This window comes from Manis javanica, chromosome 2, assembly GCF_040802235.1.
Source record: "Manis javanica isolate MJ-LG chromosome 2, MJ_LKY, whole genome shotgun sequence".
NCBI classification, from domain to species: Eukaryota; Metazoa; Chordata; class Mammalia; order Pholidota; family Manidae; genus Manis; species Manis javanica.
In genome coordinates, this window is record NC_133157.1 from 166388079 (window position 1) to 166402442 (window position 14364).

The 14364-nt window shown below is 45.6% G+C and overlaps 1 protein-coding gene across 2 annotated transcripts; it reads right to left on the bottom strand.

The window, feature by feature from the left end:
- Positions 1-7779: 7779 nt before the first annotated feature.
- Positions 7780-11827, bottom strand: HEY1 (hes related family bHLH transcription factor with YRPW motif 1). Of its 2 annotated transcripts, none has more exons than XM_073229745.1 (5): positions 11311-11827; positions 10995-11070; positions 10777-10872; positions 10438-10519; positions 7780-9507 (listed from the first exon to the last, which is right to left on the bottom strand). In XM_073229745.1, the coding sequence occupies exons 1-5, from the start codon at positions 11397-11399 to the stop codon at positions 8927-8929; spliced, it is 924 nt and encodes a 307-aa protein (XP_073085846.1). In that variant the 5' UTR covers positions 11400-11827; the 3' UTR covers positions 7780-8926. The 2 variants fall into 2 exon arrangements, with proteins under 2 accessions (XP_073085846.1, XP_073085847.1); XM_073229746.1 differs by having other exon boundaries at positions 10789-10872; positions 11311-11820.
- Between the last annotated feature and the right edge of the window lie 2537 nt (positions 11828-14364).

Here is a 14364-nt window from a genome sequence, read left to right on the forward strand (position 1 = left end):
TACTATATTGTTAGTACTAATCAAAGACTATTTTGATAACTTTATTATTAAAAATAACATAAAAGTAAAATATTGTTGAATATGCATCTCTTCTTAATAAAATGAATAGGGTTCTTTTTTCCCCAAAGTAGTTCATATATAAATGAATGAATATCGCCAAAAGTCACATTCTAATGATGCATTGCCAAAATTATTAATAATGTTCTAGTAGCTGACAAATTAGGTCAGTCTTCATTTTGACAAAAGCAGAGAATTTTAAAGTACCTCATTTTCAAAAATATTTGCTATTTTAGTCAGTCCCTTTCCCAATTTCTGGGAAATAATATACTAAAATGATTCACCAAGCATTATTAAAGGAGCTATTGATTAGACCAATTCCTCTTCTACCTAGAGGGACCTAAGAGATTGGTATTAAAAATAATGGAAAAGAACCACTTGAATTTAACTATGTGAAGGGAGAAAGAGAGCTTTTTTAGCATTCACATTTCTCACCAATTCTCTCTTTGCCCTTACCTGACCCTTTAGAGAACAGTTCAGTCTTGGACAGCATTGTGACAAGAGGCAAGGTCATTAAATGATTATTGTCATCATTCCCAGCACCCCTCTTGATATTTCTAAATTCAGAAGATATGAACATGAACCAAAACACTACATTTTATAACCCATGTTTCACCCATAACAAAAATATGTATAAGACAGGCAGAAATAGGAAGCCAATGGTCTGTTTATAGTTCCCTAATTATCATTAAGGAAGATTTCCCCGAAACAAAGTTTTGGACTTGTTCTTTTGTTTAGTGTCCTATAAGTTTCTGTGTCTCCAGTATCTGGGATAGTGAGGGGTATGGCTTTCCTTTGTAATATAGGGGAAGGCCTACCATGAACATGGTGGTGGGAAGGCTGAACTTGCAAGTAAAGAATTGCATACATGTGGTGGTTTAGCATTTGGAAATTGATGCTTATGGAACATCTGTAACCATGTATCCATCACCCTTGGAAAGTCTTAGAAGCCTAGTCCATTTCCTACCTGAAGCTCTTTGATAAAAATCAAGGATGGACCAGCCTCTGCTTCATTGCTTTCTATCCAGGGAGCTTTATCTTCTCCCAAAGGAGTTTTCAGGCTACTGAAGCCACTAGAAAGTATCACAGGGGACCCCTCACCAAGTTGAAATCAGTAACTGATGAATTGAGTTTGTGTGTTTAAAAGAAAAAAATGGACTTCTGATATGCTATTGAAATCTAGCCTTGCCTCTTAACACTGGGTAGACAAGCGTCAACTTACAAATCTCATTTTCCTCATCTGTATGCCAAGATAATAATGCTGACCTTTCAGAGCAACCACTCTTAAGGATTGATTCCTTTAGAGACATGATGTATGAACAGCCCCTAGCCCAGCATCTGACACATTGCAAGCCTTAAATAAAGAACTGTTGTCATTCAACCGATGATCGAACCTTCTAAGTGTCCCATCACCCAGCTCACATTTCTATTGCTGTCCAGAAGATAGGGAGACACTTAGTCAATAATTTGCTGTAGTACAAATATATTATTCTGCAGTTTGCCCCTGCTGGCCCAGCAGCATAAGTCTTTTCAAAAGGGGTGGAGATTTGTAAGGCTTGGCTTTTTTTTTTGCGAGCTCCTGTGCTTTTCCTTACTTCTTATAAGTGCTCTGGATGATGATGTTAGTCATTTGTTTTAAAAATTTGCCCTGTATTAATATTAAACTCACTGGTTTATAGTATAGAAAAATCCATGTTTCCTTTAAAAAGATCCAATCTTCCAAAACCTCTTCCTAGAAAAGGAAATGCTTCACTATTCCCCCAGATCACCAACACCGGAATGGCAATGCCATGTGTAAGCTCCTTCCATTTGCTGGGCTCTCATTCTTTTGACATGTGTGCACTTCTCCACTGAGTGAGGAACAATTAAGAAATAGTTTATTTTTTCTGTGTGTGGGGGGGTGGTTTTTTTTTTTTTTTACAATAACTGCCTTCAACCATATTCTGACAAATCTTCAGTCTTCTCTTATGACATTTTGGATAGAGCAAAGAAGTTTCTTGTCACTTTCCACAAATGAAGTCAGTCCATTTCAAAATGCCAGTCTCTTTTTTCATTTGAAACATGTCTCCCATCCCATCATCAGCTCAAATGTGGGGAGGAGGACTTGGGGAAGGAGTGAGGCGCTGTCTATCCTTGGCTCCTCTTCCTCCTCCAGCACCCTAGAGGGTGGGCGTGGGGCTTCCTGTTCCAGGCCTGTCCCGGTCCTAGCATTCTTCCCCTGCTACTTTCCCAAGGTTGACTACTCTGGTGCAGAGGGGAAAAGAACAGCGAAGAAGACATCTTCTAAGTAGGGGGGAGAGACAGGTACCCATATTCTCAGTCTGGCTCCATTGCTTTCCATCTGATGCCCAAGAGCTCTGCTGATGTGATACTTTCCAAATAGATGAGGCACATGGTTTTTATGGGGAGATGTTCAGTTTTACCTTAATCCCTCCATTTCTAAGGTCCGCACCTTTCACAGAAGGAGGCAGTCCTCTCTTCCTTCACCCCTGATGGTGGTCCAAGCCCCAAATCTACTTTTTGGGAACCTCAGTTAGCCACTGCAATCCATACTGAGACCTATCACCTCGCATACTCCTCACAGGGAGGGGAGAGACAAGCCCACCAGACCAGCTCCTCACAGTGGCAATCATTTCCTTCCTCACCCCCCCTGTGACCTCTGATGTAACCTGGGATGGATGTCAGCTATGGGGGCCATTGCTACAGATGGCAGGGAAAGCTTGACCTCCTAATAAAGACCCTGAAGGAGGAATTGGGTCCCAAGTGGGTATTGGGTCATAAGAATGTGAAGTACTTACTGTGTCTGTGCCCTCAGCAGAAAAAGCTGCCTTCAAAATCCTGCTACAGGTAACCCATTGCTGCTTGATTGTCAGAATCAAGGTCAAGAATAAAGGCCTCCTCCCCTTCACAACCCTATGATGTCTCTGCCCTGTGTGAGCATGTGGGTCTGCCCCTGATAACCACTGCTCTCCACTTACATAAGACCCACTTTTTGCATAGTCAAAATAATAATCTACCTCTTGGTCCTTTAGCATCTGACTCATCCCAGACTGTGATAACTTACTTCCTTTACCCTTGCCACATTTAGTCTAAATATTTTATCTGTGTTGCTTTCCTGTGACCTTGGGTGGACATAGTCTGTTCCCACAGTAGAACTTCTATTCTCTCCATTTCTATAAACGTAGACACTGCATTTATAATCCCCACCCCAAAAGGTTGGATGAAAATGTGGCAAGATAAAAAATGCTGAAACCCCCACCTGGAAAGAAGGTGGGAATGAAGCTGAATTAATGGTGGGGGTAAAGCTGGATTAATAACTGAACACCTTCAGGGGCAAGTATGGTCTTTTGCGGAGAATATAGAAAAAGGGGACTAATGTCCCTCAATCCCTACTAAGCACATGCAAAAAAAGAAATAAACTTAAAGAATAATATTCAAGTTAGATATTTTTTTAAGCAGAATTTTATAGTAATGAAGAGAAAATATTGAACTGAAATGTGAAATTAACCTTCCCTGGTAGTTTTTAAAATATAGATTGAGGGGTAGGTAGGGGGATAGGGACATATCTGTTTGGATCTGTTTTGCTCTGCCTCTTAATGGTAACAAAGGAGTGAATTGGATTCACTAATTTATTCAACAAATACTTATTGGGTGCCTCCTATATGTCAGGCACTGTTTAACTGACGGAGCTATAGAAGTGAACAAACCAGGTAATAGAGACAGTTAACAGATAATCGATGAGATCTATGTTCTGTCAGATAATGCTAAGTACCATAGTGAAAAACTAAAGAGAGAGGGAGCTAGGGAGTGGCAGGAGGGGAGATCGGGGGTAAGCATGGGGTGCCTGTTCTAAATCTGGTTTTAAGGGAAGATACATGGGGAAGGTGACCTTTGAGCAGAGCCCCAAGTAGATTACAGACCACAGCAGGCTAGGAGATAGCTGGGCAAGCACATTCCAGGAAGAGGGAAAAGCCATGGCAAAAGCCTGGAGGTGAGAGCAGAGCTGGAGTGCTCCAGCGACAACAGTGTTAAGTGTGGCTGGAGCAGAGTGATGGAGGGGTGAGTGATAGGAAATGAGGTTGAAAAGGATGATTAAAGGTTCAAATATGTCATTCTTTAATCTTATGGTTCAATTCCACATTTATGGAACATTCCTACACACTAGAAACAAACCATGCCCCGGGGGAGATATAAAAAAAAAAAAAGTACAGAAAATTGTTAGTAATCAGCACCCACAGGGTTAACAGTCAATCTCTTTATGCCTAATATGATGCTTTTAAGTCTTTTTGTTAGATCAAGCCATAGACCACCTACGAATGATTAAGAGTTTTCAAATTTAGGCATGGTCTTTTAACTTGAGTATATGTCAAAACTCAACATAAAGCACTCAATGAAACATATAAATAGAATAGTAAATATCCTGGGAAATTTTACAACATAACTCTAAAGAAGCATAATATTTCGGCCTGCCAACACAAAATCCAGAAATCTACCTATGTTCCCTGTCTCTCTAGACAGCTTTTTACCTCGGATTTCTGTGGGACCTGTGAGCCTGGGGAAACATTTCTGCTGCAAATGTGTGTCAATATGTAAAGAAAGGCCTGGGATTCTCTTTCCTTTGCTTCTTTCTCCCCTCTCCCCACCCCGACCACAGAGCTGAACATTAAAGCTCCTGAGTGAGAAGCTCTGCAGCCCATCAAGATCAAGGCAGGCATTGTATTTCAAGTTGAGGTTCAAAACAGCTTGCTCTTTGCTGGGACCTCTTACTTCCTGAAATCAGATGGCGCCTCTTAGGACTTCAGTGTGCTGAGTCATGAGCAAGCTGCACACTTGCTCTTTCATCTAAGGCCACCAGGCTGAGACCCCAACTTCGTCCCTGGTACAGGGAAAACAAGGACCACGTTGGGAGCACCTTCAGAAGAGATTCCGGTGAAGTGTTAAGACTTAGAACAAAAAGAATGATTTTAGCTTCTCTCTGCTTAAGGAAATTTGCCAACCCAGAAGTAACTTAAAAAAACTTCTGCCCATTAGCTTGACAGGATACCACCAACAGCTGTCTAATTACTGCATTGTTTATCTTACCTTATGTATTTATCCATTAAGCATATTCACAGGCCATGCATGACAAAGATACTTTGCCATTCAGATTGGAGCCCTAGAAGCTAAGGGATGGCTGCTGCCCACTGGCCCAGTCTTGCTGACAGACCTGTTTTGGTGAATTAGTTACTCACTCTATGTAAATTGGATAGTTTCACATAAAAAAAAATCTAAAATTGGAGATGCTCTTGAAAACTTGAAGGTTCTGACAACGCTGGATTAAAATGCCTCTGTAGAAACAATTGACGTGGCCCTTCAGACAGACCTTTGGAGAGAAGGTGGTGGAAGCATGGTTGCTCCCTGGGGGCATCCATGGGCCGACAGCCCTGCGTTCCTCCCCATCACTGCCTGCCCTGGGAGTATGCACCCAGACCCTTCCAACCACTTTGACCCATCAGGAAAGCTGGGTCCAGAGAATTTTGAATGACTTTCACAAAGTCACTCAATTAAGGTAAAAACAGAGTAGGAACCAGAATTTGTATTCTCTTCTCAAGACATCCCATTCCCTGGAGTTCTGGTTGTGAAAGAAATTGGGCCACATTTAAAGCTGTGTTTCAGATGATACTATCTCTGAAGTTATTTTAATTATAAATCATCACTGGAAACTACAGAAAACATCAAAGCTGAGACCAGAAGGGCTGGAGAAGAGTAAAATTAGGGTATCTTAACATTTCCTAAGGGGTTTTACATATCAGTAATCTGTATTTAAAATATCATGACTATAGTAAGAGTGGGGCAAAGAAAAGCTGAATAAAAATCACATCCTAATTTAACTATACTGAATAAATTAGAAATGATGTTTCTTGAATTCTACTTTTAGAGGCTTTTAAATGCAAGAATTATGCCCACCTATCTTTTACTTCACTAATTCGTGGTAATGCATGTAATGAAAATTAATGGGTAATTATTGAGGCTTCAACATTCTTTATGACCAGTGATACCATTTTTCTCATGAAGTAAATTTACAGGCCATCTAAAAAGTTTTTGTTTACATGGACAGAAGTATTACAAATGTATAACATATGAAATTGTGCTAGTATTAATGACCCTGATGTTAATTTTTTTTCTTATTGCATCAATTCAGAATAGAAATGAATCGGCTTATCATCAGAATTCCATCCTGATTCCCATGAAGCTCCGACTCCACCTGCACCATTTCCAGAAACCTATCACCTTGAAGACATTTCCCAAAAAATTTCTGGGGAAAACTAGGTAATTTTGAAAATGACCCCCCCACACACATACCCTTTCCAAAAAAATAAAAAGGTACTAACCAGATAGTGATACAGGTGTCATTGATGTGACACGTGGAATATGCCACGTTTTACAATTCCACTGCTCTTTCAGGAGAGCCAGCAAGATGTGAGGCTTTCTTTCTTACCACATTAGCAGCCATCTAAACCCAGGTACCAGTAAGTCTAAGGCAGTCTAAGCACAATGCTGTTCAGTAATGCTGTAATGCCATTTGAAATCAGGGTTGCTAAAATTAAACTGACACTTGGCAGAAATTATCATAACACTTCCCATCACAGACTTATGACAGAGCATCTGTGTGGCACAGCAGCACCAAGATCAGAGCTGTGCATCATGGGAGGGACCCACATGTGAGGCTGCACAGAGAAAGGTGGAGTGGGAGCTAGTATTTGAACCGCACAATCACAACAATGCTGCAGTCTCCATTCTTCATAGGGACCCAGAAGTAGCTGCTCAAGTTCAAAGTTCAAACTTCTTCACTTTGCCTTCCTGTCTTTGTTTTTTAATCAGAGGGTAGAGGAGGAGCTCCGAAGTTGGGCACAGAAAAGGCAGGCTCTATTCTGTGATGTGCAAAGGTGGGTTTTCTCCCTCTCTTTCCCTCCCACCTTCAGAATCAAGGCAAACTCCTTCCTAGCTAGAAGGCACTCCTCAATTGGCAGAACTACTTTTAAGGCAATGGGAAGGCACTCCTCTCCCCTGGGGCCCGGATTACTGCCTCTGTTCTGGTAGTGCTTTGTTCTAACATAAAGCATATGTCGGCTTCCTCACTACACAGCTCAGAGTCAAATGCAACTAAAGGGTTAAACAGAGTCCATGGAAACAAGATGAGGAAAGACTCCAGGAGCTGTGCAGGTGCAGAATTACAGCCTGCCACTGCTCATTGTGCCACAGATTCCCAAGCCCCTGCACAGGGACTCAGAGAGAGCAACATATGACTTTCCTTGTTTCGCAGTTAAAAAAACAAAAATCAAATGCATTTTCTGTTCTCTCATGAGCACAAAGTAGATGCTCTCAGAAAATATTTGTCCAACAGTCAACACAGTTTTAAAAGATTTCATCAGAGTTCTTTCCCACCCTGTAACTAACTCCCAGTCTGACTTGAGGTTTGCTAGTCCATAGATGGCCAGTTTAGGGTCAGGTCATCTGGCACAACAGCCTCAGGCTGTGTCTGCTCCGTCAGGCCAGGTCTGCACCATAATGAAGTCACCTTATGCAATAGCACAAATTTACACAGTTTAGAATTCCAAGAACAATGAAATTGTTACACACAAGAAACTGATGGTCAGGCAAAATGAAAACAAGAGGTAATTTATCTTTTCTTAGCCAACAGAGGGAAAAGCCAAGGTATATAAGACATATACAGCAAAATAGTTTGTTCTTTCTTTTTTATTTAGTCACAACACATCAGTACAACAAAGGTCAAACCCAGTTCAGTGGAGATCCTTTAAACTGCACCTACTAAAGGAACAAACCTGTAAAATAATGCTTTTATAGCCCAAATCAAATTAAATAAACCAACAAGAAGGCAGAAGAGCCCTTTTAAATATCTCAACAATCACAGTTCCACGCATCAAAAAGAACATAATATAAAAATTTCCAGTTTAAAGAAAAATATGGCAGTTTCTGGAAAAATTAGGTTATGCATTTAACAGGTTCCCCTGGACCATTCAATCCACCACTTGCACACCATGATCACTTATCCACGTTAACACTCGTGAATCTGAGATCCATGAGATTAAAAATTCATGGCTGGTAACTGCATGCATATTCTAGGCAGTCATCTTCAGTCTCCACAACACCAGCTCCAAATGGGATGTACTTATAAGTGGCTCCCTCCTAACCAAACCACAACTGCAGGTCCTGGCCAATGACAGCAGTCAGTCACAGGGACTAAGGGCCCCGGACGGTTCGTACACTCACCTTACTGCTATAAGAGGCAGAGAATTAACTAGTCGTCTTTCTTGGATAAAGCTGATCATCTGATTTGTCAACGCTTCGTTCAAAAATATAAAATTTAATATAGTCCCCACCCCACCCCCAGAGAATATGATTTATACAACACCTTAATTGTCTAAATTAACAAATAGCATCATGTTAATGCTGAGCTTAGTGGTTTGAAAAATTCTAAAAACAGACTGCAACTATACATGGAGGAAATGAGACCAAAACTACTAAATGTTAAAATTCCCAAAACTTTTGAGGCAAACAATGGACTCATTCTAACAAAATGGGTTTACAAAGTAATTAGGCACAGCACAAACCTACCACCAAGTGTTGGTTTATACTATTTCAATTTAACGTGTGGAACAAAAACATCACTAGTCTTTAAAAACTGCTAATACATGACATGATAGGAAAAAAAATTAAAAGAAGATAAACCAACAAACCTTTAGTCTTTCAACAAAATGTAACTGAAAGTGTACCTTTATCCTTTTTACTTTTACTAGCGACTTTAAGGTGATGTTGGCAACAGCCCAATTTTAAGCTTTCCCCTCCCTCATACTACAGCATCAGTTCTTTAAAAAGCTCCAATCTCTGTCCCCCAAGGTCTATAGGGTTTGCCAAGGTTTGCTGCCTGCGTGGGTGCCGAAGGGCTCAATGCATTGGGGGAGAGTAAGTGGAAGGAGCCAAAAGAGAAGGGGAAGGCCGACAGGGAGGCCACTGAGGAGAGCAGAGGCGGCGAGAGTTTGGAGGCGGAGGTGACCACTGGGAGCACCGGTCCAAGGCCGCCACTAGGGGGCGCTCGCAAGGCGGGCGCCTCCGGATGTGCCGAGGCCAACCTTCCCTGATGGTGTGGTTCCGTAGGCGAGGTGCTGCCAGTGTTCCCGTGGCCGTTTTGCTGCAGCAACAGGGGATGCGCGACGTGCGGGTGATGTCCGAAGGCGCTCCCCCAAGGAATGTGTCCAAGGCCTGCGTGGGAGCCGCTGGCCGCTTCCCGCTGGGAGGCATAGTTGTTAAGATGCGATACCAGTCGAACTCGCAGCGGGTCAGAGGCATCTAGTCCTTCAATGATGCTCAGGTAACGGGCAACCTCTGCCAGGCACTCCCGAAATCCCAAACTCCGATAGTCCATAGCAAGGGCGTGTGCGTCAAAATAGCCTGAGGAAAAGAACAAAAGAAAATCCTCAGGGCTTTGCTCATTGCCCACATTTCTCCAATCCCAAAGACAGCCCTTCCTGGCAAATACCTACAACCTTAAAAACGGCATTCACGGGTTCTTCTCAAAGTCCAAATATTTTGGAGCGACCAAAGCCTTTGCATTAATCAACATGAGAAGTATGTGTTTGCTAATGCAAGTTCAAAGTCCAATTAGAAGCTGCTGAGCAGAAACTGGAATTATACCCTACCAGCAGATGAAACTATATTCATTCCTTTAATGTTTTCCCTCAACAACAACAAAAAATACATCAAGGACACAGAAACCACAGAGCAGTGAAATTCATTAGACACACAGATGTAAGTTATCATCATGGAGCTTTTAGGCACTTGGCCCTGTGTAAAGCATTTCCCGGCTGGAGACAGACCCGCAGACCTTAGTCTCCCACCTTCTGTTAGGTTTTCTATAATTAACCACAACAGGTTTCTTCCCTCAAAAGTTACGTGGCAGCTCATTGTGGCAGCTCATTTTTTTTAAATCGAGTATATGAAATTAAGACCATATACTTATAAATAAAGATTTTTCTCAAACTGGCAATAAACAAATGTGGTGAGAGCTACCTGGTTTTAATTAGGACTGTCACAACTTTGGAGAACCTGACCCATAATAGGTATTTCTCCAAAAGAAGGTGCACTAGCTTAATCTGCATAGGGTTGGGGTGATTAATTCACTGGAGAAAATCCTATGTGCATTTTCAAATGCACTGACAGGCAACCAACTGCACACAGCACATACCATACACCGTTTTCTCCCCGCCTGCAAAGCAAACATACACATCAAAAATGAGGCAGCGACTGCACCAATCCTGGCCTGCCGCAGCTGCTCATTCTACCCCAAATACTCCCGGTCCCTACCGGACTAGTGAGTTGTACCTTTCCCTCCTGCAGTGTGCAGCATTTTCAGGTGATCCACGGTCATCTGCAGGATCTCGGCTTTTTCTAGCTTAGCAGATCCCTGGAGAAGAAAGAGGTAAAAAAAAAAAAAAAACTGATTTAGTACCGACTGCCATGCCTTTGGGGAACAACTTAAAATATATATGCATACACATGCTTTGTAAATCGTAAAGTACAGACTAAAACAAAATTAGTTGTTTGTGAATGCATCTCTTTGGCACAAGCAACATGGGTATTTTTCTAGATGAGGTTGAGGTTGAGGTTGAGGGGAAGGATTCAGAAGGTGTGGATAGCACTGAGAGCTCTAGCTCTACCTACTTTCTCCATTACCTGCTTCTCAAAAGCACTGGGTACAAGCCTCCTCAGCTCAGACAAACTATTATTGATCCGGTCCCGTCGGCGCTTCTCAATGATCTGTAGAAAGCAGGCAAAATAGAGGTCATTTCCATTACGACTGTAAATTCCAAAGTGAATAAAGGTTGTTCTTTCCTTTAATGATAACAAAACAAAACAAGAAGCACTGTAAAGAGACTCACGCCTCTCCGTCTTTTCCTAGCCAGGATCTGTGAAGATGTAGTTGGGGACATGGAACCCAGAGCCGAACTCAAGTTTCTGAATGGGGGAAAAAAGAAACAGGAATCGCAGTTAAGCCAGAGAAGGTCTGAGGGGTCGCCCCACGCCCAACCCGCACTCAGATTGCTTTGGCAATTTGGGCTTGAAAGCGTCTCGGGGGGGGGGGGTCCCTCACCCCGGGCGGTGGCTGGCCCGAGATGCGCGGAGGTCAGCACAGGACACCGGCGTGCCCCGGCCCTCGCCTGCAGTTCTGGCTTTGCTTTGCCGCCGCCAACTCACCCATTCTCATCCGCACTCTCCTTTTCCACTTCAATGGTCTCGTCGAGCTCGCTATCGGAGGAGCTGTACTCGGGGTGGGCTCGCTTCATGGTGGCTGTGCGGGGGCTCCGAGGTAAGGTCGGTGCGGCGGGCGGGGAGGAGTTAGCAGCAGCAGCAGCGCCTCTCCGCGCTCAGTCCTCGCGTTCTGCACACACTGATCCCGCTCACGCTCTGCCTCGGGTTAAAACTCTACCATCCCTTTCCCACGCTGCGCCCCTTTCCAGGTCCCAGAGGAGGGCGTGGGGGGCGTGGGGAAGGCGGGCGAGGGGGCGGAGGGGCGGGGCGGTGGCTCCCGGGCAACAGCCTCCCCTCGGCCAATCCGGCTTCTCGCTCCGGGATTGGCAGCCGCTGTGGGGAGGGTCGAGGGCAAGGCTAAGGCCCAGGGCGAACACCGCCCCCGCCCTCCGCGCCTGCCCCCGCCCCGCGGCGGTGCGTCGGCTCCGCGGGGCTCCGCCGGGCCTCCACTAGGGGGAAGGAGGAGGCGCGGGCGGGAGAGGCCGAGCCGGGACACAAGCCCGCCGGCAGCCGTGGCCCCGCCCCGCCCCGCGCGCCCCCATTGGCCTGGCCGCACGCCAGGGCCGCGCCTGCAGCGCCGCCGGTGAGCCGCACGCGCCGCGGGCCGTGGGAAAGTGCCGGCGCGGCGGCCGCCAGCCAATCCGGGCGGCCGGCGGCGGCGACGGCAGCCGCGCTGGCGGCGGCGGCGGCGGCGGCGCTGGGCGTCCGCATGAATGGAGAAGAATGGGCAGGCGGGGTAGCGGGGCCACGCAAGGGCGGGCCAGCGGGGGCTGGGCGGCCGCGGGCCGGGCTCCCCGTGTGAACCTGTAATCGGAGCCTGGCCGCCGGGCGGGCCCGGAAGCCGCCACCCTGCGCCGCGGTAAATCTGGTCTGCGGGGCCGCCCGTGGTCGGCGGCGGGAGGCGCGCGCCACTGGCGGAGCTGGGTCGGATGCACCTGGCCCGGCGGCCCGCCAGCCGCTCCGCGGAGCCTGCAGGACGCGGGAAGATCGTCAGCCCGTGCGCTGCCCACAGTGGCCACCGGCCTAGGGGTCGAGAGCCTGGAGTGGCAAGACGGGGTTAGGGGGAATGTTCTTTTTCGGTTTGGGGGTCCAAGTACCCCCATGCATTCAGCCTCCGAGATGGAATGAATTCCCTTGTGCTTCTAATTTCCGGGGAAATGAAGCGCTTGTTTTCTCGGCTGACGGGGCGCGGAGGCGGGGGTGGAGGGGCGGTGGGAGAGGCCCTTGGGGATATTCATTATGGGTTTGGTTTTTTTTTTTTTGGTTTTTTGTGTTTTGTTTTTTTTTTTGGTTCAGGCGTTGGCGGCCAAATCCTCTCAACGGGCGACAGGGTGGCGGAGCTGGACATTTGCGTCTGAGTCCGCCCTCGCTGTGGTAATGCACGTCTTGACTACACACTTGCACACACACACAAACACACCACACCTCTGGCTTCCGTGGTGGCATGGCCTTTCTGTACTGGGTGCTACGTGAAGTTACGCTTGTCCCCAAAGAAGACAGCTTAAAAAAAATTGTATGACTCAGGACCGATTTCTGATTCGAGGATTTGCAGAAAGGTTGGGTGTTTTGAATTTGGAAATCCAGACTTCTCTGTCCTCACAAAGGATCCGAGTAATTTGTACTCCACTCAGGTTTGCTCTTAGGGCTCCTGACTTTGCAGTCCTGTTAAGGAAATACTTGATTAATACTGAAAATAACAAAATTTTCCCTTTTTTGCAAAGATCTCCGTTTTTATCCCTCCATAATTATTGACCTTAATACGCCATCTTAACACTCTTTGGACACCACACGCCCGGAGTGGCCTGAGCCAAACATGCACGTTCGTTTCCCAGCTCATCATCCCCCCCCACACATATGCCACCTCCTGACTCCTATCTGAACCTCTTATCCCACTTCACTTTCACCTCCAGTCCCTCAGCCCTTCCTTCTAGCCTCCTCTACTTTCCTGTCTAGGCGGGATCCCTCCAGCCATCTTGGATTTGTTTTTGCTGGCACACCAGACGCCCTTTCTCCCTGGTACTCCAACCACAGGCTAATTGTTAGTTGTCCACCCAAGATCCATGTCACTACCTGTTTTCTCTGCTCCTGCTCACAGGTAGCAGAGTGTCTGGGGGTTGCTTGAAGTATATCCTCTGCTCCTTTGCAGCCTCCACAGTCTGCAAACACGTCCCTCCCAGAACTTGATGGTCCAGCCATAGGAAACCATCCATCCACTCCCCTCTGCCTTCCAGAAGCCCCTCTGACATACAGTTTCTTCCCCCAAAGTGACAGGTCACCCTGCCCCAGAAATCAGTGTGTCTGCTACTCCCCTATTCTATAAATTTCCTAGCCTCTGGATCTTATCGTAAGTCAGCCTTTACAGCTTTGGCCCATTTTCTGCTGTTGTAGAGAAGCACAGACAAACCGCAGATAGGTGGGTGAGCGGGAAAGAAAAGGGAGTTGAGGATTCCTAACTCCACATTGGTACCTAAGCAAAATACATACGCAACATTACTTTTCTGTCAAAAGTGGGTCTACATTAAAATTTTACATTTGTCCCCCTTCCATTTTCATTTATTCATCCATCCAACAAATACTGAGTGCCTTCTGTGTGCTAGGGCCTGAGAATGTAATGGTGACCCAAGGTTATATGGCCCCTTCCCTCCTGGAACTCACATTCTAGAGGGGAGATGGACATTACACAAGAAAATAGTTACACATGTGTCAGTGCTTGGAGGCACTTTTTGATAAGGAAATCAAGGGGATGTGGATACTTGGTGAGGTTAGGGAAGGCCTTTTCTGAGTCTGGGAGAGATTTATGAACTAGGTGGTTCAGGTAGAGCCAGTTAAGAAGTGGTTTAGGGAGTAGAATCAGAGAGTTGGATTGAGAGCCTGAGCTGCCATGTAGAGGGGTTTTATCCCTTGAGGCCTTAAGTAAGGAACTGCTTTGAGCTTCTTAGTAAGGAACTGCTTGAGCAAGGCACCATTTGTGAAAGTGGCCCCCTGTCTGGCCTGAGTGGG